The sequence below is a fragment of the Dysidea avara genome, chromosome 11 (genome assembly GCF_963678975.1).
Source record: "Dysidea avara chromosome 11, odDysAvar1.4, whole genome shotgun sequence".
NCBI classification, from domain to species: domain Eukaryota; kingdom Metazoa; phylum Porifera; class Demospongiae; order Dictyoceratida; family Dysideidae; genus Dysidea; species Dysidea avara.
The window spans coordinates 10364169-10390014 of record NC_089282.1 but is presented as its reverse complement, the minus strand read 5'-3'; the positions used below and the strand labels follow the sequence as shown (position 1 = coordinate 10390014).

Genomic DNA, 25846 nt, shown 5'->3' with positions numbered 1-25846 from the left:
AAACCTGAATTCAAAATCTCCAGTGTCAGACAATATAGTAGAACCATCATAGGAAGAAACAGTTGTTTTTGGAAGCCCATATATGTCATCAGTGTTACTGGAGTTCCACCCTCCTCAACTTATTAAGGGCTCATGCATACACGAACGCCAACATATACAGGAATGTATGATGAAGGCAGAGATTCTACGATGAGGGATACTAGCAGTGCATGCAGCTACTGTGCAATAAATTCTCTTGTTTTAAGTTTTACTTCTCCATAAAATTATCATATTGAAACCAAAATGAAACCATAGCTAACACAGAGAGATTTGAAACAGTCTTAGCCACATGACAAACATAAGCATTAGGTTCAGTACCTTCAGTATAAAAAGCTAGCTAAACTCAGGCTGGGGTGGTGGAGCAGGCCCGAAAGTGGAGGGGGAGGGAGGTTTGACAATTATATTTACACAGTGGAGTGTGAAGCATATAACAGATGTGGATGTTATTCATGGGAACACATGCTTCCAGGACATTTTAGAAGCTCTGAGTGAGTGTCTGTTCGCACAATGACACACCGGATGCAATTAGCTAGCTACCCTGCATGGCTAACTTGCTATTCAATGTAAAACCCAGCAGGCCATATATTGCCCTTCTTACTATCTTTAAAGAAATCTCCCAGATGACCAGTATAGCTTACATTTTCTACAAGTAGCATAGGACTAGGAGTCATCACTTCAAACTTATCAAACATCTTACAAGATTACAAATTTGTTCAAATTTCTACTTCAACAGGATTATAAATGATTGGAACCATTCAGTTACCTTCAGACATTGTAAATGCTAGCCTGATCTATTTGAATAGTTTCAAATCTTTGTTGGACAATTTCTTATTGGCTTTATTTTGTATAGATATTTATTGTAGATAGGGCTATCCCTCTACCCTATATTTTAATCAAATCTCAAGCAGTATAACAATAGATCCAGTCAATGGTGATTCTCCTCTAGTTACTAGCCCTGGTATGACCCTATACACTATAGTGGAAGATATTATTATTATTATTATTTGTTTTTACTATTCTGAAATCACAAATGATTACACCGCACAGATATAATTACTTAAGTTGTTACAAAAATTATCCAGGGAAGGGGAATTAACTATATGAGGGGGGAAGGGGGTTCCAAAGTTTAATCACAGAGGGGGAAAAGGAAAATTTATACGAGTCAATGTTTGTCATCAGTTGCCTGTAGATACACCGATTAGAGTGAATCATATTATTGTAGCACTGGTAGGTTACTACCATAAGATGACTGCTCTATTAGAGTAGTTCAGTTGTGACTTGTTACAAGCGCCTCGTAAATTAATTGAGATTGAAATCTCCAGCGCGAAAAGGCCAAGGCTCGAAGAGAGGCGAAGCGAGGCGGCTCGAAGTGGGACAAGACGAATTAGTAGCGAAAGCAGAGAACATGTAGTAGTGAATGTGTGATAGTGCAAACATAGAGCGGAGATGTATCACAAAGCTGGCCATCAAGATGTTGTTTTTCGTCGTTTAGAGTCAAATTCGAGCAAGAGCATGTCTAAACCTAGCGTCTCCCAGCAAGATATCCAAGCTGATATACTCAGTTGGAAGGAGTCAAGTTTGAAGTCAGCACAACAGGCACCTACTGTACACTCGCGTGCCAGCAGACCATCAGCTCGTTCATTAACAAGTGTCCAAAAGAACTCTACAGCCAGTACACATAGAACAACCGTCAGTAAGGAACCAAGTATCAAGTCAATTCAAGAAGTGCCAAAAATTGTTACCACTACAAGTTCTCGCACCAGTAGACCTGTTCCATCAGCCATAACAAGACTCCAGAATGAATCCATTGCTAGTACTCCTCATAGTACACAAGGAACAATAGATGTGGAGACTAAAACTTCCATGGTACAAACTGCATCCCATTGTTTAGATTCAAGAAATGATGGAAATAGTCAACACACTGGCTCTACTTCACGATCACTTATTGCTCCACTTAGTCCTCTAATACATGATGACCTATGGCATTCAGTAAGTACTGAGTTTCCAGTTTTAGCTGAGTATCTGAAGGAGATGCAATTAGATCAAAAGTTACCTGAAGTGTTAAGCAATATTTTCAAGTTGAAACTGCTACCATTTAGTCCATATAGTCAGTTAATGTGTGATGTCAGACCCATCATGGAGAGGTAAATGGTATATCAGTGTAGCGTTATGATAACTACTCTATCATTAGATATCAACAGGCTAGTGTAACTTTCTCTCAACTGTCTAACCTCAATACATGTAAGTAACTGTGCTGCATGTAACAATTTGATTTCCTGTCATGTTGCTTGTGACTGTACAGTGTGTATAACACAACATTATAAATATCTGTCTTTCCCGTAGCTGATATTATTAGACCATGGCCTGGTAGTATGCTGAATAAATGTGAGAACCACATTTGGGGAGTACCCCCTTTGTTACAGTGGATACATCCTTCATTTGTATTACGATATGACTGGCTAATTGGTAGCATTCAGGAATCATTTAATCCAGTGTATGAGCTAAACTATGAGGTACAAAAAACTCAATACATCTTTTATTGTATGCTGTGTTTTTTACAGATCAAGTCTATTGTATGTTTATCAGGGCCCACTATATTTGGTGGTGGGCTACTTTCCCAGCCACCATCAATCAATATTAGAGTAGAGGTTGTTATCACTGGAGAATCAGAGCAAAAGGTCACATGAAATAGACAATGTTCAATTGTTAATGTGTCCTAATGTAGGCTGTTGAGCTATTTGCTAAACAGGTTGTACGAGATATTAAGTCAACTGCTAACCGTTCAGATTATAATCATCATCTTATAATTGGTAAGTATGTAGCATATTTGCCACACATTTGGTTTATTATGTCTGATTATTACGTGTAGGTGTATCTGTGAAGGACAGTAAATGGAGTGTGGAGGACATTCATAAGAATGAGGCAAGCTAGAAGTATCTGATACAGTAGAGGTGTACTGGTGATAGGATTAGATTGGTTACCGATATGGAAATTTCTACCATATCGGTAATCAGCACAAATATAATGCTGTGAACCAATACTGCTACTAGGGTTGGGACAAAGCTTTGGATGTTTTGGTGGTTCGAAGGTTAAGTAAAGTTCGAATTTTAAAAGTATCCTTCAAAGCTTCGTAATGCACTCATTGTTTACGAAAGAATTACAAATAAATGTCATTGTCTTTATTGCAGCTGCTTATTGATCTTGCGCAATTGATGTTCATCTCTTCGCGAGTGCCACACCCACTTTTAAACCATCTCAGTTTAGCTTGCTACCATAGTTATAGCCTTGAAACACCTTATAAAGTGATAGATATAGCAGGAAAGCGTCCGTTTAGCCATTAGTTGCTGTTTACCTATGCATGATTGCAGTATAGTGGACACGCCCATTTGCAATTGATCGATCGCTTCATTCACTACTGCTGCTATGTACTTTCTAATGCTTGCAAATTTATTAAATAGGACTAGAAAGATAAAACTTAAGAAGGATGTTAGTAAGTACAAGAAAACCTGTAACCTGAAAGCTAACACCGAAGCTTCAAATGTTTGAACATTTTACAAGCAAATATTCGAAGGTAATTTCAGTATTCGTCCCAGCCCTAATTGCTACTGATACTGTACTTCAATACTTTGCATGAAAAGTATCTGTATTTTAAACAGCTTGCTTGCTCACTACAAATAGAAAGTCTATCTATTAATTATGCTAGTTAAAAATGCCATACAAGTATATGTGTGAGTATTGGTGTTATCTAAATACCTTGGTCTCTTGATAACCAACCAAACTGCAGACAAGTCAGCATGTATTGTAATGTTTTTGGTTGCCTACATCCTGTAATTGTTCTCCTTACTATCAGAATACGCTAAGCAGTTCAAATTGTTATACCAGTACACCTGTTGTAGTTTATAGTATACTAGTGTTTTTAAAAATTGTTAATTAAAAAAATGAAGAAGGGATCTATGCAATAAAAAGTAGTGAAACAAGAGATAATGGTATTACAGCATACATGGAGCTTGGTAGGAAGTCTTTGGCATTGAACAAAATAATTCTTATTGCCAATGTGCCAAAGTAGGGACTTTCCCACTGAGCTATGCTGTAATACCATCATTCATCTATTGTTTCACTACCTTTTATTGCACAGATCCCTACTTCATTTTTCAAGTTTTAAAATACTAGTTAAGTTTTTTGTTGTAGCATGTAGCTAGCTGCAGTATAACTAGTGACTGCTCTATTAGAATATCATACATGGCTGTTGTATTAGAGTATCTCGAGTCAGCCAAGGGGTGTGCAGCTAGCTAGACCAATATGGGGTGAGGTCATCTTGTTTACTGTTAAGTGAATAGCTAGATTAAGAGATGTGTGGTCTCCGTACTCTAATGCTATTAGTCTACCTACATGTAGATCTTTATTTGATGGGTGTGGTCGTGAACCTATTGCAAATGAGATCCCAATCGTGAAGTTGCAGATATCTAGCTAGTATACCTCTTATATATAGTAGTGCCAGAACTGAAGAGCTTCTGAAGTCCAGCTCTGAAATAATTCTGTGGCATCTAAATATGCTGCTGAAAGAAAGTGTTGACATGGAAAATTAATGCCTCAATATGGTTCATTGGATGAAGAAGAAGACAAGCAGCCTGATTGAAGATGCTGTATATCAATTAAATCTGGCGGTAAACTATATGTGGCGAATTGGCGATTCATCACTAAACCGCCAAATTTATATTTCATCAATATTATTTTCATAGCTTGGGCCAAGTTCTTGATAGCAGTTGTTTTGACAAACCAAGTACGACTTCGTGGATAGTACTTAAATACACCTTACTGGTAAATTAGCCTGGGATTCTACACATGTAAATGAGTGTGGCTTACAGACTAGACTAGAACTCGTACTCGATTAGTGGGCGTGAACCTTATACTGTAAGTGGGTGTGGCCCATGAAAGTATTTGGGTTGCAGCAGCATAGATATTTGAGTACAGTAGGCTATGGCAGCAGGACCCGGATATTCTTTAAAGCGGGTCAGATCCTGGCATACTCTTGCAGTGGCGGACCAGTTCAATTCATAGAAAGTGACTTGGCACTGAATCCGTAACATTTCAGCACACCCACAAAATGGATTGTAGACTACAGCATTGTCCTTACACCACTCATGTGCACTGCCAATTTTTCAGTGAGAGCATTTCACCAAATTGAATTTTCGCCAACTGAAATTTCATAGCAAAGCGCCTAATATTAGTTTTGCAAACATTTGTTATTATACGATAAAAGAAAGACAAGCACCTAATATTAGTTTCGCAAACATTTGTTGTTATACGATAAAAGAAAAGACAAGGTGCAGCAGGCCTACGCTTGTTGGAACCCCAAAAGGCACATCCCACTGGTGAGTTTGTTATTGTAGTGTAAAATGGTGACTGTGTGCTGCTTCGGGCTTCTAGCCTTGCAACTGTGGTTAGGCAGTGAGGCTAAAATTTTGAGTTATGGCGATTTAAAAAAATATATATATCCGGCCACCTGTAAGTGTTTTATTATGTTTAGTACTGTATTATACATATGGACTAGTACTATTCCGTAAAGGTGATTTTTGTCATGTAAGATGTCTATAAGATGAGGCAGAATTTTAGGTGTCACACAATTTTTTTGGGTATCCCTACTTAAATGGCACTACCGCACCATTTGATACAAATATAATTGGTATCTACTCTCAGATAAACCAAATATTGGTACAACCGAAGAATCCATAGTTGTATTCTTACAGGTGTATCTTTCCCTACAGGAGCAATTTCGAGAGATCATAGAACAAACCACTATAGATAATGTTCCTATTACCGCACATGTAAGTACAGACTTTAGTTAGGAGATTATAATGTTTTAAGTCTTCATTGTAATTTTGTAAATTGTTTTCAGATTTACCATAGATTTTATAGAGATTTGTTATATACCTGCTTTTTTGCAGTGTGTATTTGCAATGGATGAAAGCAGTCTCACTTACCAATTTGGAGAAAAGACTTACACTCTGAATTTTGTTAAGCCCTCTACAACAGCGAACTCACAGTAAGCTTTCAGAACAGGCCACCATACTTTGTGTAATGGTATGTTTTAATAGGGTAAAAGTGTTTGCAGACAACCAGTATAGTGCATTGTATTCTAGTCTGGTTTTTGGAGAATCGTTTGGTAAACGTTATGCTGCTCTTTTTGCTCCTGGACAACGACAAGCAAGGAAGCTACTATCTGTTCCAACTCGTTTGAGTATTAATCAGAGTAGTAGTGCTAGACAGGAAACTCTACCTGCTGTGATTGACCAGGAAGAAGTGAACAAGTTGTGAGTATTTTGTAGTGTGAAGCTGATTGTTCAATTAGGGTAGTTTGTAATGCTTGTGTATTCTCTATTATGGTAAATAAAGGAGCTGGTTGTATTGTTGCTACTCTAACTGTATTTGTGACTGGATTTTGGAAAAATGTTTCAAATCACACATTAGAAGTTATGAGATAAATAGTTTTAAAGAATTCGAGTTAGCATAACTTGCTAAGGATAGTAAGCACGTGTATGAAATTTACACAAAGATGCATCAACCCATTACCTTTCAGATCACTTCCAGTACTTGTAGCTGCTTGTAGAGCTTCTCTCGAAATAAAATAGAAAATATGAGCTTTTGTACGAGTGAAATAGTATCACGAGGGGGTGGAGGGTGAGAGGCAGACCACAATTGAAGTCCAAGCATAAGATTATAGCACTTTACTGGCTTCTTAGTGGCTGATATGCTGCAAAATCAACAGAAAAAAATGTTTGGTCAACTATATCAGGCCTTCCACCAGGAAACCACTGATCTGGCCAAGCCAGGCCTTTCACAAAGCCAGAAACCACCATTCGAGCTCACCACACCACCCAGTAAAGATGTCTGTTAAAACTAGCCTCAAGTAGTTTGCTAAGGGTCAAAACTATTATTAGTATGATAGTGTAGCTATCCACTGGTGGTGTTAGTTTGATTTGCCTGATGTGTGATTTGGATCAGTTTTGTAAAATCTGGTCACATTTGGTAATATAAAAATTGTGTATTCACAAATCAATTGTATCAGCCATGCAGTCTAGCCCTGCTTGAACAGTATTGTGCATATATTCTACATGCAACTTACATGAATTCCTAAACAGGCATGTTATCACATAAATTATATGCATGTTTCATGCAGCATGCATGCATGGTGAGAAAGACATGCAAAACAAATGATTTGTACAGTGCCTATATGGAAAATAAATTATGGTGCTCAGCTAATCAATCATAAGTCACAAGTGCAATAGGCTATGAAGTTGGGACTTGTGTCTTGTTCACCATGAACTGGAACATTCATCAAGATACGGTTTTTGGCCAATATACATGTACACCCATGGCCGTTCAAGCTTACGAATGTTTTGTGCCCAGTGTATTTCAATGGTATTTATCTCAAAAACAGAATTATGCAAACTAATTGGGTTTTCACTCAGTGAGTCACATAAGGTTTCTTTTACATCTAGTGACCAAGTGTCATTTTTGTTGTGAAATTCAACATGTGACATGCATGTCCATCATGCATGATACATAGCCCTTACCACAACATACATATTGCATGATACATGCACCCAACACACATGTGGCATGCATGCTTAAAGGTGCATACAGTATGTGACTATCTCAGCGAAAACCTGTCTAGTTCGCACAAGCATGCATATTGAGAAAATCGAAATTTAAAAATAATTTTTAAAGTTACGCATGCTACAAGAAAAAATATGTAAGTTTTTATTGGGCCAGTACTCAGAGAAGGAAGACTCAAATCGATTAAAACTATATACCATCTTATTCACCTGCTCATGGAGAATTCGAAAATCTTTGTTTTGTTTTTGTAGCTTCACAACGGTATGGGTGTCGCGTGTGTTTGTTTACGATGCGGTAAACGTAAACAAGATTGTTATTGTTTCTTCTACCAACCCGCCTTCATACGCCTACTGTATGTGCTAGTGACTGCAAGACTAAAACTATACCTTGGTTGATCTGCCAATCCATGGTGAACATTGTAAGCCAATTTTAACTTGTAGACTAATCCAAATGGAAGTTATGGCTGTGAATGCAAGCACCTGTAGTTTATTTTCAGAAGGCTGAAACTTTGGTGATCCATTCCTTGGACACTGCAGATAATAGTGAGTGAATATATAAAAAAAAAAAATTTAATTGTGCGAACAATGCTGAGACGGTCACATATAACATGTGCAACATATTTTGAGTAGGGAGCTTGAGTATTTGTATCTTAAGTTGGCTCCAAGTTGTGTTACATACAGTGGAACCTCAGTTACCTGAACCCCTTGGGACCAGATGTGGTCCATAAGTCTGAAAAGTCCGTACCTCTGAAACTGTGTATAAATAACATTAAAATGGCATAATCATAATTTATCAGTATTTTCAACTACCCTAATAGAACAGTCACTACTCTAATAGAGCAGTCATATCCGTAGTTTGGTTAACTGAGAATCCGGATAAGTGGGGTCTGGATAACTGAGGTTCCACTGTATTTCTTCACCATGGATAAAATACCCCAAGCGTAAAGTGTACAAGTTGGACAACTACATGCTCATAAAAATGATAATGTTATTACTGGTTCTTTGTTGTCTAGTGCTGAGCTGTTGAAGCAACAGATTAGTAAATGCAATGAAAAATGTTCACTCTTCTTTGTATTGGACAAGCTGATTTTGCTATACTGCATAGAACAGTTAGTTAATACACTATGTATGCATACTGTTTACAACTTAACTACTGTATTGTAACTTGTAGTAGTTTTTGGTATATTATTTTTGTATAATACTGGAGATGCAGTATTACATTAGGCTCAATAAATGCCTAATTTGTAGTTGATAACTGGCATCCAGTGCTTTCGTACAAGGTTCTGTATGCAATGTAGATTGTGCTGCCTACTATTTGTAGTGTAGGGTTTATTGCATCAGCGGCCACTTTAACTTAATTAGTTGTTTCATGGGAAAATGTCAAGAGTAAAGAGTTAGTGTGTGTTGGAACATACATTAAACAAGTGTAAGGAAAAGTTAGAAAGTTTTAAGGGGGAAAAAGGGAGGTCACCTACACCTGCAGATATACTAGTGGACATTTAATCCCTACTTCAGTCTATACCCATTACTGAATTAAGGATTAAATGTCCACTAGTATATCTGCAGGTGTAGGCATGACTGAAGTGGGGATTAAATGTTTATGTTGTTGTATGTATGTGTGCCCCTCTGGCAGGGAAGAGCAGCTTTGTCCAACTGTTTAGAGGTAATTATCAATCAATCAATCAGTATATCTACAGGTCTCCCTTAGCTTGTTTCCCTACATTTTGTTTTCCATGATCCCTATTCAAACTTTTTTTTTTATAATGTTTTCGGCTGAACATGCGCCCCAATTATCAATCACTGAGGTGGCTATTCTATTACGCTATGCTTTCAGCTGTGTTCAGCCCGTTACACAGCGTTACAAACAAGGAACAGTAGGAGAAGTGCATCTGCAACCAATCCAATCACCATAGAAAATATGGACAATTCCTGTTTACAAATGTATAGTAGTGAAGTGAATTGACACCTTAGACTGTCAGCAGATAGAAATGGGACACAAAGGAGGACAGAAGTAAGTCCATGATGTGTGTATTGTACATACTGTATTATGCCAAAATGCATCTGTTGGGCTGAAGCAATGCCAAACAGTGAAAAAACCAGGCCCATAGTCTTAGCCGTTATCAAGTTACGCTTGTCTAATTTTAAGAGTAAATGATTATTTTTAATATTTTTATTCCCAGGGTACCCAGCACCCCTTGCCAGTACCCCTAGCACTAGAAGTTACGCTTGTCTGAAAGTAAGTCAGTCAGTTAGTCAGTCAGCAGAAAATATTTAAAAAATAGAATTTCGTATCAACCTATTGGAAGTGCTTTGGATCGCACTGAAGGCACTTTTGAGCTTGCTTATACCTAACCAATACTGTAAAGACATTGTGAAGGTATTGTGAGGCTGACTTTGGGGTCATATTTTTGGCCAAATTTCCATGATCTACATGTAATATATTGTACTTTGTGTGGGAGGATCAAAGTGATGCCGTGTATTGTATTGTCCATACAGTACTAATCAGCTGCATAACTGTACTGTATGAGTCATACAGTACAGTTATGCAGCTAATTGAGCAAATACAGCACACTTGGGAAAATAAGTACAGTTATGCGGAGAATTTATTTATGGAATGTTACGTAAACAACACACTATAAATCACTAAAACCAGCCAAACTAATCCTATGAGTTTGTTCTACGGCTAGGAATAGATTGTATAAGTACTTACTGATCGTCTGATCACGAAGATGGCTCCACTAAGACAGCACGATTGACCATGTGCGTGACATTGTAAATTGCTAAAACTAGCTAAACTAATCATACTAATTCGTTCTACGACTAGAAATAGATTAGTTAAACACTTACTCAGGGATTTTTCTGGAAAATAAATTCAGGGGGGCAATCTGAGTTTTTCAGAAATTGAGGGGGGCAGAACTTAAATTAGGCTAAATTTCAGGCTGGTTGGGGCAGAGTTTAGGGGGGGGGTCGGCAAAATCATTTTCAGGAGGGGCAAAAATTCCCCCTTTGCCCCCCCCCCCAGAAAAATCCCTGTTACTGATATCCTGATCATCGAAAATCACAGCGGTTTGAGTACTAGAGAAAATCGCTCCGAGCCAGACATCCAAGAAGTACAATATTACACTTAAAGCACCGCCTTGCTTGTGTGTACGAAAAATACAGCACTTGGGGGGGTGTCTCAAGGCAAATACAGCACTCGGCTTTGCCTTGTGCTGTATTAGCCTCTCGACACACACCCTCATACTGTATTTTCCGTACACACACGTGGCAGTGCATACAGTACTACTGTGCTGTATGATTATTACAAGAATTTTACTACTTGCAATATACAGAAGGGGAAACCCAAAAAGCATAAAGTGTTCTTTAAATGTCAAAAGTACAGTATATGTTCTTCAGTCCATATTAGGAATGGTACATGTAAACAACTACCACGATGGGAGTCAACTACAGCTGTATGCAAGTTTGTCACTACTGTATATTATAGTTAAACCACCGCCTCACGTGTGTATGGAAAATACAGCACGAGGGGGCGTGTTGAGAGGCTAATACAGCACAAGGTGAAGCCGAGGTTTGCCTTGAGACACCCCCCAAGTGCTGTATTTTTCATATACACAAGCATAGGCAGTGTTAACTGTTATATTGTACTACTGGTCGTCTGGCTCGGAGTGATTTTCTCTAGTACTCAAACCGCTGCGATTTTCAGTGATCAGGATATCAATAAGTGTTTAAATAATCTATTTCTAGTTGTAGAACAAACTAATAGGATTAGTTTGGCTAGTTTTAGCGATTTACAATGTGACGCACGGGATCAATTCTGCTGTCTTTGTGGAGTAGTGTTTAAAAAGCTTCGTGATCAGACGATCAGCAAGTGTTTATACAATCTATTCCTAGCTGTAGAACGAATTCCTAGGATTAGTTTGGCTGGTTTTAGCGATTTACAGTGTGTTTTTTTACGTAACATTCCTTAATTAAATTCTCCACATAACTGTACTGCATTTGCTATATTTGCCCAATTAAGCGCATAACTGTACTGTATGACTCATACAGTACAGTTATGCAGTTGATTAGTACTGTATGGATAATACAATACGCGGCATCGCTTTGATCCTCCCACGCAAAGTACAGTATAGCTAAATATGTCAAGGAAATTTTTTAGGTTTTTGGGTTAACAGTAAAAATTTTATTCTGAAAACTTTAGATCTCCATATGGAATCTGCAAATCCATGAAAATTTTATTACATTGCTCAGTCTGAAAATTATTGCCCCTCAGAATATTTAGGCTAAATGGTAGTTAACATGCAAGAAGCCATACACGTACCATGCACACTACATTTCTCATTCTAATATTATGAAAATTAATATATCTCCTGTAGCAGAAATAAGCACTAAAGGGGTGCAAAATTACAAGTAGAGGCATGGTCTTGACAAAACAGCTAGCACAAACAAATTTGTAGCCATAGTGTGTTTTGAAAAGACATTGCAAGTTAACAGTAGAATATGATGCTTATATCCTGGGAGTATTTGGCTCAATTCATGAAAATTTTGTTTTACATGCTTCAATCTATGAAAAAGGTGGACCTACTGTATAAGTTGGCATAGGTTCTAACTTATTGTGTTGTTGGGTACTCTACTTATAGTGTATTTATACAATAACACCTCTGTAAGATCAAGATAACTTACCAAGCATACATGCAGTGTTGGCAGTATTAGGCTATGTCATGCATAGTATGCTACAGTGAGTTCAATTGTTAATGAGGTACAGGGTGTACTTAAGATTCATGTGGTAACAATGTTTGAGCTTCTTGGAATCTGAAGTATGATCCAGCCAGAACATTGGCTGAATCGACAAGTTGCATAATCACATAAATGTGCTAGAAGTTGCAGACAATTTAAAGGGTAGAAGTTTTCATGTAAGTTATTTAAGATGTTGGTTGTCAATTGTGACCGGATCTGCGAATACCCGACATAATGGCGCAAGCCTAAATTTTCAGTATAGGCTATTGATTGCAATGAGTAAAATATTTGCATAAATGAAAGAAAATCATGAAATGTTTAAATGCTTTGTTCTTTATGAAGAAAGGGTGCAATGATAAAAACATGGGTACCATCTTATTCGCCTACTCAAGAGGAGTTTGAAAATCTTTTGTTTCGTAGCAGGATACATGAGTTATGGGCATTATTTTATCGGTTGTACGCGATCGATTTTTCCTTCACTGATTTTCTCTCTGTATGTAATGAAGAAAAGTGGTAGGAGAAAAAACTCACCATGTAATGGACTCCCCTATTCATGGCGAACACGATGGTGCAAGTTGCAACTCTGTACTGCATTGCATTTGGAAGTTACAGTCATTTTTGTAAGCACCTGTAAAATATTTTCCCAATACTTGCTGTACAAATCGATCTTTCTGTTGCTGCTACTTTGTAGGACTGTGATGTGGAAAAGATTTAACTCAAATTGAGGGTGGTAACAGATCTAAGCCCCCTAGGGCAGTCTCACTGTAGTGCGCTAGTGTATGGGAGTTGTTGACTTCACAATTAAACCAGAAATTATGAAGACTTTGGTGAAGTACACCCCTGTAGATTTATTAAGTAGTCTAAAGAGAAACAGATAAGGATGCTGAAAATGAAAGTAGTTGTTGGCATGCAATGCTGAAACTTGGCCAGAGTATGCACTTGACTAAGTTGATTATAAACATTCAATAATAAAGAATTTGAAAAATGTACCATTATGTTGGGTTTTCGCAGATCCAGTCACAATTAGTGTTTTCTGATCTCATCGTATAAATTGAACTAAGAGCTATTTTCATGCTATCTTCTACTAATACAAGATAAGAAGAGGTCACCTCTAGTATGTAAATTACCTTTCTGAGTTCACTTTATTCCTGAATGATTTTCACTGATTTTAAATGATTATGCAACTCCTCAATTCTGATTGGCCATATATGATTGGCCATATTGACCATATTTGATTGGCCATATTAATTCTAATTGGCTAGCTGAATTTCATTACTGTAAGACTCAAATGATAAGAACTACCTAAATATTAATATGGACTGTTGCACTTGCCAGAATTTACTCTTGCCATTCCTGTAGCTCACAAGATTTATATCATCATTAATCATTTATGTATGTTATGCACATATGCTTGCATTGTGCTCTGTATATTGGTACAGTACTATACTTTTACACATGGTTATTTGACCACAGTGGTCATGATGATCAGCTACTGGTACAGATCTATAATATTACTCATTGTCCTACTTACTGGCTACAGCTGGCAATGTGTCAGTGTGAACACTTGTTGAAAGTTATCCAGAGTAAAATTGATAAGGTTATTTGATTTACTGTGTAGAGAGAAGTGTAATTTTACTCTGTGATTATCTTAGGATGGTGACATTGTTAAGGTGATGTTTGATCAGCTAAAGAAAATGTTTGCAAATGTGTTTAATCCATTACAGTGAGTTTATTGGTAATCGTATTTTATCATTGGGTTGTCTCCCAAGTGACTGTTTTATTAAGAGAATACTTCAATAGAAAAAAAGTCCCAAGTCCTTAATAAAATTCAGCAATATATTTTTGGTCTTAAAGCTGTCTGTTATGGAGTGGTTTCACTGTATTCTTTATTAAAGCATGAAGCTTTGTGATGAGCATCTACTGTATAATGGCTACGTCTTTGGTAACACCGCTAATGTGTCTTCATGTTTAGCTGGGAACAAACAAGTGACATGAAGACACACTACAGTGATTTAACTGATCAGATTAATCAAATTGATCCCACAGCTCTTACAGCTAATAATCACAAAGTTTGTTGTTAGTGTTTGCTGTGTCGTAGTATTCCTCGGTTGCATCTGTAGGTGTTGAGTCACCTATACTACTATCTACAAGGAATTATAATAGGAACACTTCAACATGTGTTAGCAGCATGTCCAGCTATCAAGGTATAAACTAATCTATTGGTGATACATTAACAAATGTGTTATGCAACAGAGAATGTTAAAAAGCATACACAGGTCATTTCCTAAGGTAACAGTGAAAGATACTACTGGTGGAAGAAAACAGCATAGTAAAGCTAAGAACAAAGAGCCAAATAAAGTGATTGCCAAATTCATTATGTATTGCTTCTGTGATATGCTGCTGTCCGTAGAAAAGCAAAACTACATTTAAGTTGTTCCGCAGCCAACCACAACCACAAGAAGAAGATGATGATATTGAACTTGATGATGCTGATTATAAAAATAATTCTGTTGATGACTACACTGGCTGTTGTATGTCCAGATTATATATAGTGAACTAATTGCATCACGTAAATTTTTGCATAGTTCTTGATGTGAATCAGCTAGAAAAAGACAGCAAGTTTCCTTCAGAGATTGCAAAAGAGGCCGTTTTGTTGCAGGTTTGTTTATTACATTGTGCCACTACAAATATAACCTTTATATCTACAGTATGTAGTGGATACTAGGATGGATGAGTGTATACGAATATTCTTAATTGATTTGTTAGTCAATGTGGTACTGCCCCGTAATCCTTATAGTACTCTAATGTCTTTATTGAGGCAGCATCACTGGAGGTATGCGTACATGTGTGTGTGTACGTGTGCGCGCGTGTGTGTAACATATGGATATCTATGTATGTATGTATGTGTGTATACAGTATATGCATGTACAGTAGCAGCCCAAAAAACAAAGTTCCATTGCATTTGATTTTGTGAACTCTTCTTCCTTTTACCACAGATCAAAAGCAGCTAAATCATACAGTACGCTAGTACTGTATAGTAGAGGTTGGTAAGAAATCATATGGTTTCGTGGATTTTTGCACCTTAAAAACGGACTTGCAATAAGTTTTACCCGAAAAAACCACCTGGAATACATTAGTACTGCTGTAATGATGCTGTACCTTGGTTAAACGAAGTGAAAAGTCGAATATTTTGATGTACAAAAATTTCAAAATTCACCTGGATTTCATCTGCCTGCCCGCCTGCTGTAAGACTCGGTGTACAGCTCCAGAAATTTCAGACAGCTAAGGTAATGACGGCAAATTCATGAATCTGTTGTTCCGATTACGTTGTGTCCACTGCACCATGCTGTTTTCTTTCATCATTCTTTTTTATTGCCGAATGATAATTAATAGTTGCGGCGTGTGCCACAACCCAAACACGTGATTTTAACGAAGTGTGAGTACGTGTGCATAAGACGAGGGTGAACGGGTACAGTACCCAAGGAGTTGTCTCTAGCATTTATTAACGCTGGGTAGTCGTTTTATATAGTCTTAATTACCAGTTTAGCTTTTTTGTAAGAAAAAAATTTATGTCTTTGAGGGGCAGATCCACCTCGAGATACAGACTTCTAAAAGCGAGGGTTCCACTCTTAATGGTGGGCTCTCCAGCAATGTTTTACTGTAAATCACCATTAGAAATGCAGCTGAAGCCTTTAACAGTTACTGTAATAGCTTTAAAAGGCAAGACGATAATTATTTTTAGAGGCGCTTATTGCGTACAAAGATAAAAGATACCTGCTTCAAGTGATATTTATACTATGTGGAAAACAAAACAAGTATAATATAGCTAGCTAGCTAGACAAAAAAGTAAACAAACTATTTTAAAAACTTAAAAATTTTAAAAGGATGTAGGGATTGGTATAATATACATGCTACAAAAAGTAAGGAAACAAGCTCAAAATGTTACAGTTGAAATGAGAAATGATCCAGCAGTAAAAAGTAAGGAAACAAGATTAGATGACTACTTGCTAAAATGAGACACACTTTAATCTCTACTTTTGGCTAATTTAATGGTCTAATTTCAAGATGCTAGCCAAAAGTATAGGGATTAAAGTATCTCTCATTTTAGCAAGTAGTTGTCTAATTGTTTCCTCACTTTTTACTGCTGGATCATTTCTCATTTCAACTGTAACAATTTTGAGCTTGTTTCCGTACTTTTGTAGCATGTATATTATACTAATCCCTACTTCCTTTTAAAATTTTTAATTTTTTAAATAGCTAGTTCTTTTGCAACTTTAACATGGAAATACTTTCAACTTGAGTAGATATTGTTTTAGTACATTATATAGGCTAACATGAATGGGAGGCTGCAGCACATGTTGCTGTCAGACCTTCAGTGCTGGCCACTGAAAGCTTTAATAAGAATAAGATATTGTTAAGTATACAGAAATTAATAGTGTAACTAACAGCACATAAAAAATGCACAGGTATCAGTCACAACAATCTATCACCTTACTTGAATACATAACATCATTAACATGTGAAACTCCTGCACCATAGGACAGGTACCATTGTTGTAGGGCAGTGTATATATATGTTACATTATGTACAAATTCATTTCCTTTTGTAGCCAGTAAGTCAAATGTCATGTAGAATCTGAAATGTACCATTATTTGTATGACCTGTATAACAGTTACTACTAACACTGCATTTATAGTTCGCACCTTTGTGGTAAACATGTGGGATAGTACAAGGCTTAGCTTTGCTACATACACGCTCACTTTCTTTAGAAGTGACATTGCCATGCATGCTACATAATTACATGAATGGCACTGATGTCTAATGCTTGGTTCCCATTGCGTTTAACGTGGTGATGGCTCTGCACATTTAGCTCGTAACATACACAGTACGGCAAGTGCTGCACTGTGAAGCAGGTACCAATGCTACAACGGTTATGTACAAATTCATGTCTCATTTTAAACGTCGTCAAATTAATGATGTTACATACACCATTTGTACCTGTGTGGTGAACACTATAGGTATGCACGATATACTACAGTTTGATTCTGAACATTATTGGTGCAACATTCTTTTCTGAATGCATGCCTTGAAGCATAAATACATTATCTATAGACAAGTTATGTTTTACAGTACTTGAGTTTCCAATGCCATGTAGGAATTTTTGTCACTAGATAGCTACACGATTAAACTTAGTGTAAGTGCATGAGAGTCCTGCACCGTAGGGCAGGTACCAGTGCTAGTTAATTACACTGTGATAAACTGTTGAGATCACTCTCAGATTCGATTTCAGATGGTCTAATTTTCAAAATTCTCCTTGGGGCATGCCCCCAGATCCTCTAGGATGGCATATTTCAACGTGTTAGTGTGCTTTGCACACACGAACGTAAGCTCCCTATACGTAATATTATAATACAGTTCTAAGTAGCTAGGCCCTGGTGTCACGAAAGGTTTGGCTATGCTCCTACATGGTTTAAAGCATTGGATTTACTGGAATTATTAACTAAAAGTCCAATCTCAGTGCACCTAAAATTTAATTTTTTTTTCTGGAGACATGTCTACAAATTTCAGAAACCTACTTTTAAAAAATCCTAGATCTGCCACTGATATGTATGTATACTGTATGTGTGTGTCTGTATGAGTGTGTGTGTGTGTGTGTGTGTGTGTGTGTGTGTGTGTGTGTGTGTGTGTGTGTGTGTGTGTGTGTGTGTGTGTGTGTGTGTGTGTGTGTGTGTGTGTGTGTGTGTGTGTGTGTGTGTGTGCATGTACATGCATTTTCACACTGTAGGTTGTGTCTTTGGCAGCAGACTAGTTCTGAAATAAGCCAACAGCTTACTCATAATAAAGAACAGCTTGATGTCCCTAGCAGTTTCCTGTTTCAATTATCCACTGAAGAACTGTTTGGTTAGTAAATACGAATGATGAGGTTTTTATATAATAAATTTTGTAGGTTGTGCACCTGTTTTGAGTGTAGTCAGTTCTGATCACTTGTCACCATTGGTAGCAGCAGTACTGAAAGATTATACCCACCACAAACATATCCACACTAAAGCACGCTTGAAGGTAACTACATCACAATATGTGACCCACTGCAGGGGCGTAGCCAGGATATTTTGAAGGGGGGTTCCAGCACCAGCATTGAGTTACTAGAAGCAGGGGTCTGGGGGCGCAGCCCCCAGCCGCTGAGAGACTTTCAATATTTTAATAAATTAAAACTCAGCAAATTGCTATATTTTATGCAAAAAGTACATTAATTATGATGCATTAAGTGCCCCTGGGATGAAGGTAGTACTAGATAAAGTCACCTAGTGGAAACAGACAGCATAACACATAGAGACACATATAGTAATCTGTAAGTGATGGTTATATCTCACTGTGGTATAGGGGCCATGAATCCACTGATACAAATGACAATCAAAACAATATAACTATACAAATATGCATAGCATGAATTCATTTCGCATAACACAAGTAATAAATTACTGGAGCTCTATATCTTTAAACACTGCACACCAAAGCTATAGCAGTATAAGGTCATGCTAAGTTTTGCATTTAATGTTGGAATGTCTGAAAAACTTCATTTGGACATGGATATTTACATGCATGTTCTATTAGAGTATACCTGACTGCTCTATTAGAGTATATACCTGACTGCTCTATTAGAGTATATCGATCTTTTTAACAAGTTTTGAAGAGGGCTCATGTTACCTCTGTAAATCCTTCCCTGAGAGATGAATGTAAGTTTTATCAATTGTTGTGCCGTGCCATTACACTACATTGTTCACTTATTTTGTCCTGCCACACTAAATGGTGTGTTAGGATCCTGCTTGCAGAAGTCTAAATTTTACAGGGAGGATTCCTGAACCCCCCGGAACCCCCCCTCCCTACGCCCCTGCACTGAGTGAAAACTGGCCGTTTTCGCAAAATTCTATTTTGCCATAAAACCGTATTGAAATACAAAGGATGCATGCTACATGAAAATTTACTCACGCTTTAATCGCATTTGTATGCACTGAAATTAATCTCAAATCAATAAAACCTATACACCACTGGATTCGCATGTTTATGGAGAGTAAGAAAACCTTTGTTTGTGTAAAGGATATACAAGAGTTATGGGTGTTTATTTACGATGTGGTAAAAACGTTTACTGTCACCATTTCTTAGTTGGAATGGCCTTCTTCTTTGTCAACATGGAGGAGTACAGGGAAAACACTGTACCTTGATTGATTTGCCAGTTCATGATGCACAGATTGAGCCAAGTCCCATTTTCGTAGCTTGTTTCAGTTGTGAGTTATAATCGATTATCTAAGTGCCTGTAATTTATTTCCTGTATTGTTGCTGTACAAATTGAGTTTATCACTGTTTCAAGTTTCAAGCACTATAACTCCAAGTAAAAGGATGAAACTTTGGCTGTCGACTCTTTTGATACTATAGATTACAGAGATGCAATAAAATGGAATTCGAGGAATATGCGAAAACAGCTGGTTTTTGCTTAGCCGGTACCATATACACTCCTAGAGCAGATTGAAGTATTTAAAAATCAAACATGCAAAAGTTCCCAAATCATGCATGTGATTATTGTTATTTACTTAATTAGTACTAGTAATAGCATGGGTAACAGTGAAATTTGGGATAAATATCACGAGTGTTGTATTGGAAATTTACCATTTCCAATTTCACTGCTACCCATGCTATTCCCAGTTAATACCATACTCGCTGCATATACGCATGCTGTGCATTAGCTTTGCTATGTACGCAATTTGTCACTATGTACTAAACACACGTCGACACTAATTGGCGCTACATTGTTAACATAAATTCTAGCCAATGAAATTGCAATTACAACTTTTTCACTGCTGTCAGTGAAATACAGGATAAATTTCACTGCTACTATTGAGACTTTTGTACGGGCAGTGAAACAGGTATGGTATTAGCAAGAGTAAATAATGATTTACTCTTGGTATTAGTAATAAAATTTAACAGAATATTTATATGTCATATACTGTATATGTCATAGGGGAAGTAGTGGGGACAATGGGTCATGTATACCATGCATTGTTTACTAGTATTAGCAGTACGCAAGCGCATCCAACACATTGTGCTTGTGAAATTATTAGAGTCAGAAGTAGTATCCCTCAACATCAGTGCAGAACAAATCGTCATGCCAAGAAACTAAACCATGCATACACCAGGACTAGTAGGGCAGGTAAACAGACCAATATGCTTATGACATACGGGTGTAATAGTAGTCACAGTGATAAGACGATAAAATCCCAGAACCTGTGATGCAGAAGCCATGCACTAACTTGGCTAGGCACTTCACTTGGCCATGGTCTGGGCTACCCACTATTTCCCAAATTAAGCCAAGCATGCACCCGGACTTGGGTAAGCATGGCTTAATAGGATGTTGAAGTTATTAAGTTTCAAAATGGAATGTGTGATAATTTTGCCAAACAAAACCCATCAAACACAAAGCAGCTTTTTTTGCAAAGTGTGATTTTCGCAGAGTATATAAGTTGTGTAAATGATAAATAATGCACTCTAGCATAATAATCCCTAGCTGTTATGTACACAACTGGGGAGAAAAGTTTGGATTTATCAGTAGCTCATATCTTTGCTGGTACAATGGTGGTAGTGTGAAAATGCATCTGTACTGTAGCATGCCATCACATGAAAACTACAGTAGTATGTACAACCAAATAGAAGTTGCAACATATGTTATGTATTCGTTTGCTGTACACACTTTTGTACATACCTTGCAATACTTTATATAGTGTATAGTGGTTATTTTTTCGTAAAATATTTTGTGAATGACTAATTTCACAACTGGTACCTGTGGTGTGATCTATTACTGAACAACATGCACACACATACTTTGTATGTAACCTTCTAAGTGTAATGTATTAGCTAACTTATACCATAATGAGGTATGACATCATGCGCAGTTGTATGGTGCCTTATATATTGTGTGTTGTACTTACTATGTATCATTCTGCTAACTAACTGTCTATTGGTAATAACTGCGAGTAACACAGTGACTAGCTTCACAGTACAGTACCAACAACCTATGCAGTATTATGACTAAAATAATTACGTAGAGTAGCAGTTCATGTGTAAAATTTTTTTCACAAATAAATTGTCAATCACAAAATTTCTCCCCTCAAAAACAACCCGCTATACTGTGAAATATTTGTACACTTGTCAGGTAAAGACATCAACATGTGTTACCGGACCAGCTGTACTGTATGGTGCTGTACTCCCATACCTGTTTGATGTGGTAGTACATGAACACTATATGATAACTGGTAACTGGATGAATAAGGATGAGCAACCAAATGAGGAACAACAACAATTAGCTATTTCTTTTATGTCTGAAATAGGTTAGTGCATTGAAGTTCAAATCATCCTGAATGTTAACCATTCTGTAGTAATTACAAACATCTTACAAATGGTGCAATCCAGTGGAATGATCTGTACTAGTAAGATTCTGTACAGTTAAATTGATAAAAATGGTATGTATTACAGGATTAGAGTTAGGATCACTAACATGGAGTCCGGGTGATATAACTTCCAAAGAAGAGCAACTGAAAAACAAACTACATGTGGTGTTGAATAAAAAAGAAGATATTGTCTTAAAAGTAATGGGTACAGTTGGTATATTGCTCATTGCTTAATAGTTTGTCATCTGCCTTTTAGTTTCTTTACCTGTATAATAACTGCTACATTCCTACTTCCAAACATTACTATATGCATCTTTATCATGAAGATGGAGTATCATCACACAAGTAATGGACTCAATCCACTATCTCCTGTTATTATTATTACTTCAATTACAGTTACATGGTGTTTTATTCTACTAAAATGATGTCACTTTATACTAGTGTATTTGCCAGCAGAGACAAAGTATGTTGGAATTCCCACTTTGTAACTACAGACTGTACAATGTTATTTCAGGCTCTTGATCTGTATGAGTTACAATTTGTGGATGAACCTGACCCTTTGGCCAATTATAACTTGACAAAACTAACAACTGAGCTTGATAAACAAATAATAGAAAAATGGAATCAAAGAGAGTACGTACCAGCTTATCGTTACCTTTTAATCAGATCCCTAATTACCAAGGTACTGCATGTCGTGTATGTAATGAGTTGTCATCTTGTATGTGTAGCAATGGAGTCAGTTTGGAGAGGGTTGGCATATGTTGCATAGTATTGTGGCGGAGTTAGAGTATGTCCAGCATCTTTGTCATGTGCTAAACCAACTGGCTATGTTGCCACCCACACACTCACCTGATCCTAGCTGTATCACAAGTATGATTAAGACAGTATATGTTAAACTACAAGTAGTGTTAACAAAGGCATCGGATATGTCTATGACTTCAATGCCACTACTGGAATATATCAAAGGTGAGTAGTTTGCATTGGTAGAATTATGGTATTCCTTAGCTATATATTATATATCAGTTTTTTCACTGCTTGGATATAGTAGTGACTATATTAGATTTTGAGTATTCAATTTAAAAAAAAATGCAGTGTGTATTGTAGTTTTTCGGCACCTCTATGTTTACCAGTACAGTGCAAGCAAAAATTAAGAATTTTAAATTTGCTTAGGGATCATAGAAGTAATTGTAAATGTCCACTAGCATATCTGCAGGTGTAGGCAACCTTCCTTCTTTCATAACTTTTAATTTCTATGATCCCTAATTGAACTTGTTTTTCCTTGTTAATTTATTTGCTGTATTTTTGCTGTCGAATTGCTGTTCCAAATGTCTAGCGCTACAAGTCAAACACTATTCATAATAATAGACTAAAACTTTGACAGTCCACTCACTACAGAGAATAATATGGAATTGTGTGAAAATGACTAGTTTTTGCTCAGCCAGCCACATTACTGGGCGTTACTATTCAGTGGACTAGACTGGACTACTGGACTGGAAAACTGACTGGACTGACATATTTTGATTTTTGTACATTCTATGGCTGGATATGTGGAGTCTTGCTATAGTATGTTCACGTTGAGCTGAACCCTCAAAAACATTTAATAACTCATGGATGCAATTACACATGATCTTGAAATTTGGCTCATTTGTAATACTGCTTGACCCGCTAAAAATATTTCAAAATCTTTTTGTTCAAATGTTTGACATAATATTTATGGCCAATCAAAATTTTCACAATGCATTTCCCATGCAGAAGCCATATAAGTGCAGTGTCCATTACAGCCCTTTCCCGACCTTGTAATGGAGCCGAACCGTACGTGTCTGCTGTTGACACCTTTACTGTTACCAATAATCATCTGGTTAGCTGAAATGTTAACTCTGTTGAGAAAAAAAATCCACTTTTAATTTTTAGTTGTTTTTCAGGATTCAGCTCAACGTGAACATACTATATAGTATGCACCCTTAGGGCACCTGCAGCCCACTTCTAAACGCTGAAGACGAACAGTGGAATATACAAAAACTGTATTTCATTACCATTCATTTTGCCAGTATTGCCATACAGTACTTATTCCTTGCCCTGGTGTGTAGTAATGCTGCAGGCAGTGCAGGGAACATGACAGCAATACTGTAGTTAACCAGCGATCAACTTGCCAGTAGACAATAATATCCTTTGAGATATCCTAGCAAGCTAGTTTCGCTAGTCTCGCTACCAGACTTCTGTTTCAGTGCAGGGGTTTATCAATTAAAGATTATGAGCACCCGTGTTGATAAATTTCTAATTGGTAAGCCCTTGCACTGAACTAGACATCTGGCCATGCGAGACTAACTTGTTCCTCAAATTTGTTCTAAGCGAAGGATATTGTCTACTGGCAAGTTGATTGCTGGTTAACTGTTGTTGTCACATTCCCTGCACTGCCTACAGCATTACTGCACGCCATGGTAAGGAATAAGTACTGTATAGTAGCATAATGAACAGTAGCGAAATTATCAAGACAGTTTTTGCATATTCCACTGTTCGTCTTCAGCGTGGGTTACAGGGCACCTAAGGGTGTTTACTAGTAGGACTTTATAAACCCAACCGTAGAATGTGCGAAAACCTCAGTCCAGTAGTCCACTCCAGTATTCCAGTCCACTGAATACTAACGTCCCACATTACCTAACACAGACTACAAGTATCAGAAGCCATACTACTGCTGACCACAGCATGCTGCTGTATACTGGATGTGGTGCTCTCTAAGTTAGTAACCATTATGCAGCTAATAGCAACTATAAGGTGTGAGTCCAGTATAATCATTTTTTTATAGTATGGCTGAACCAGCTAAAGGTTAAGAAAGAAAGCAACCCAAGTGGAAGTATGAGAGAGACTTTATTATGTATTATTAGTAAAATTGTCTGTGACGCTCCATTCTAGGAGGTGTGATACTTGTTCGAGTAAATTGTAAAAGAGGTTGTGACCCATAATTGTAGTAGACTACTTATGTGAATGATATTGGTAAAGCCATAGGTGATTTAGAAGGCATTCTAGGGTAGACATACTCTAATTGAAGAAGAAAGAAACTGAAAAAGTTAGCACTATGTACTGTATGAAAATGGAACTTGCTCTCTATTGGAAAATTATCACCTTGATAAATAGGTGTTTAGAGAGGTAGCCTTAGGGACAAGTCCCACTGTACAATATTGTGAGACCTCATGATAATTGTAAAAAGTTCTAATTGATTTTATTGTACATACATAGAACTTCTACATCCATATTTGAGTCCAAAGACTGATATTATTGGAAAGGTATGTGTGTGCGTGTGTGTTGTTAAATATTTAGGAGTCAACTTTTGTTGTACAGGAATCCAGTGTGGTGTTTTTAAGGGTAGCTACTTTGGTGATTCCCGTGATGAATGTTGTGTTTCAGGATATTCATACACTTTGTGAGGAAAACAATCAGATGTTGGATTCTTTGAAAGTCAAAGCAAACTCATACTGAAGTCGCAGTACTATAAATGATAAATACAGTGTCTTGATTGTACAGTTACAGTGTCTGCTGTTGTTGTATACAGCACAATTAATTAATGTTGTATGGTAGATTGATATGAAGTGCAGTGGTGTGTTGGCCAATTTGAGACCTCCTAAACCACAACTATAAAAAATTACTGGAGGCCATATTAATGTTGTCAGTTCTGTTCTATGACTAATTGCACATTCTTTGACAAACTTTGAGGCACCACATACAGTAATTACAAATTGTTTGCACAATAACTATTTTGTAGTAATTTAGTGCAATAATAATTATCAATACGAGTGAGAAAATGAAACTTGAAAGTGACAGAAAGCAAGATTTATAGTCATATACAGTGTAGTACGTCACTTTTCACCAACTATAATATTTGTTGATGAGCAGCTGCACAAATTCATGTGAATCTGCTTCAGCTACATAAATTGTGAACAGATTTTCCAAAAGTACGCTTTTGACACACAAAAATTGACTTATATATAAGTTTGAAACTTTTCTCAGTTGTCTTACATTTTGCAT

The 25846-nt window shown here is 37.0% G+C and overlaps 1 protein-coding gene across 3 annotated transcripts; it reads left to right on the top strand.

Moving 5' to 3' along the window:
- Positions 1-1248: 1248 nt before the first annotated feature.
- Positions 1249-25394, top strand: LOC136239587 (uncharacterized). 3 transcript variants are annotated; one of them, XM_066030349.1, is made up of 30 exons: positions 1249-2183; positions 2231-2280; positions 2383-2552; positions 2601-2717; positions 2765-2849; positions 2909-2961; positions 5805-5864; positions 5985-6082; positions 6135-6350; positions 8669-8764; positions 13863-13986; positions 14042-14112; positions 14362-14458; positions 14510-14593; positions 14643-14747; positions 14800-14920; positions 14975-15048; positions 15098-15222; positions 18175-18290; positions 18337-18449; positions 21592-21766; positions 21815-21865; positions 21912-22024; positions 22083-22171; positions 22223-22289; positions 22341-22508; positions 22555-22696; positions 22744-22792; positions 25061-25107; positions 25163-25394. In XM_066030349.1, exons 1-29 carry the CDS (start codon positions 1486-1488, stop codon positions 25092-25094), a joined length of 3561 nt encoding a protein of 1186 aa, XP_065886421.1. In that variant the 5' UTR covers positions 1249-1485; the 3' UTR covers positions 25095-25107; positions 25163-25394. The 3 variants fall into 3 exon arrangements, with proteins under 3 accessions (XP_065886421.1, XP_065886419.1, XP_065886420.1); XM_066030347.1 differs by having other exon boundaries at positions 1255-2183; positions 22555-22792; XM_066030348.1 differs by lacking the exon at positions 8669-8764 and having other exon boundaries at positions 1255-2183; positions 22555-22792.
- Positions 25395-25846: the final 452 nt, after the last annotated feature.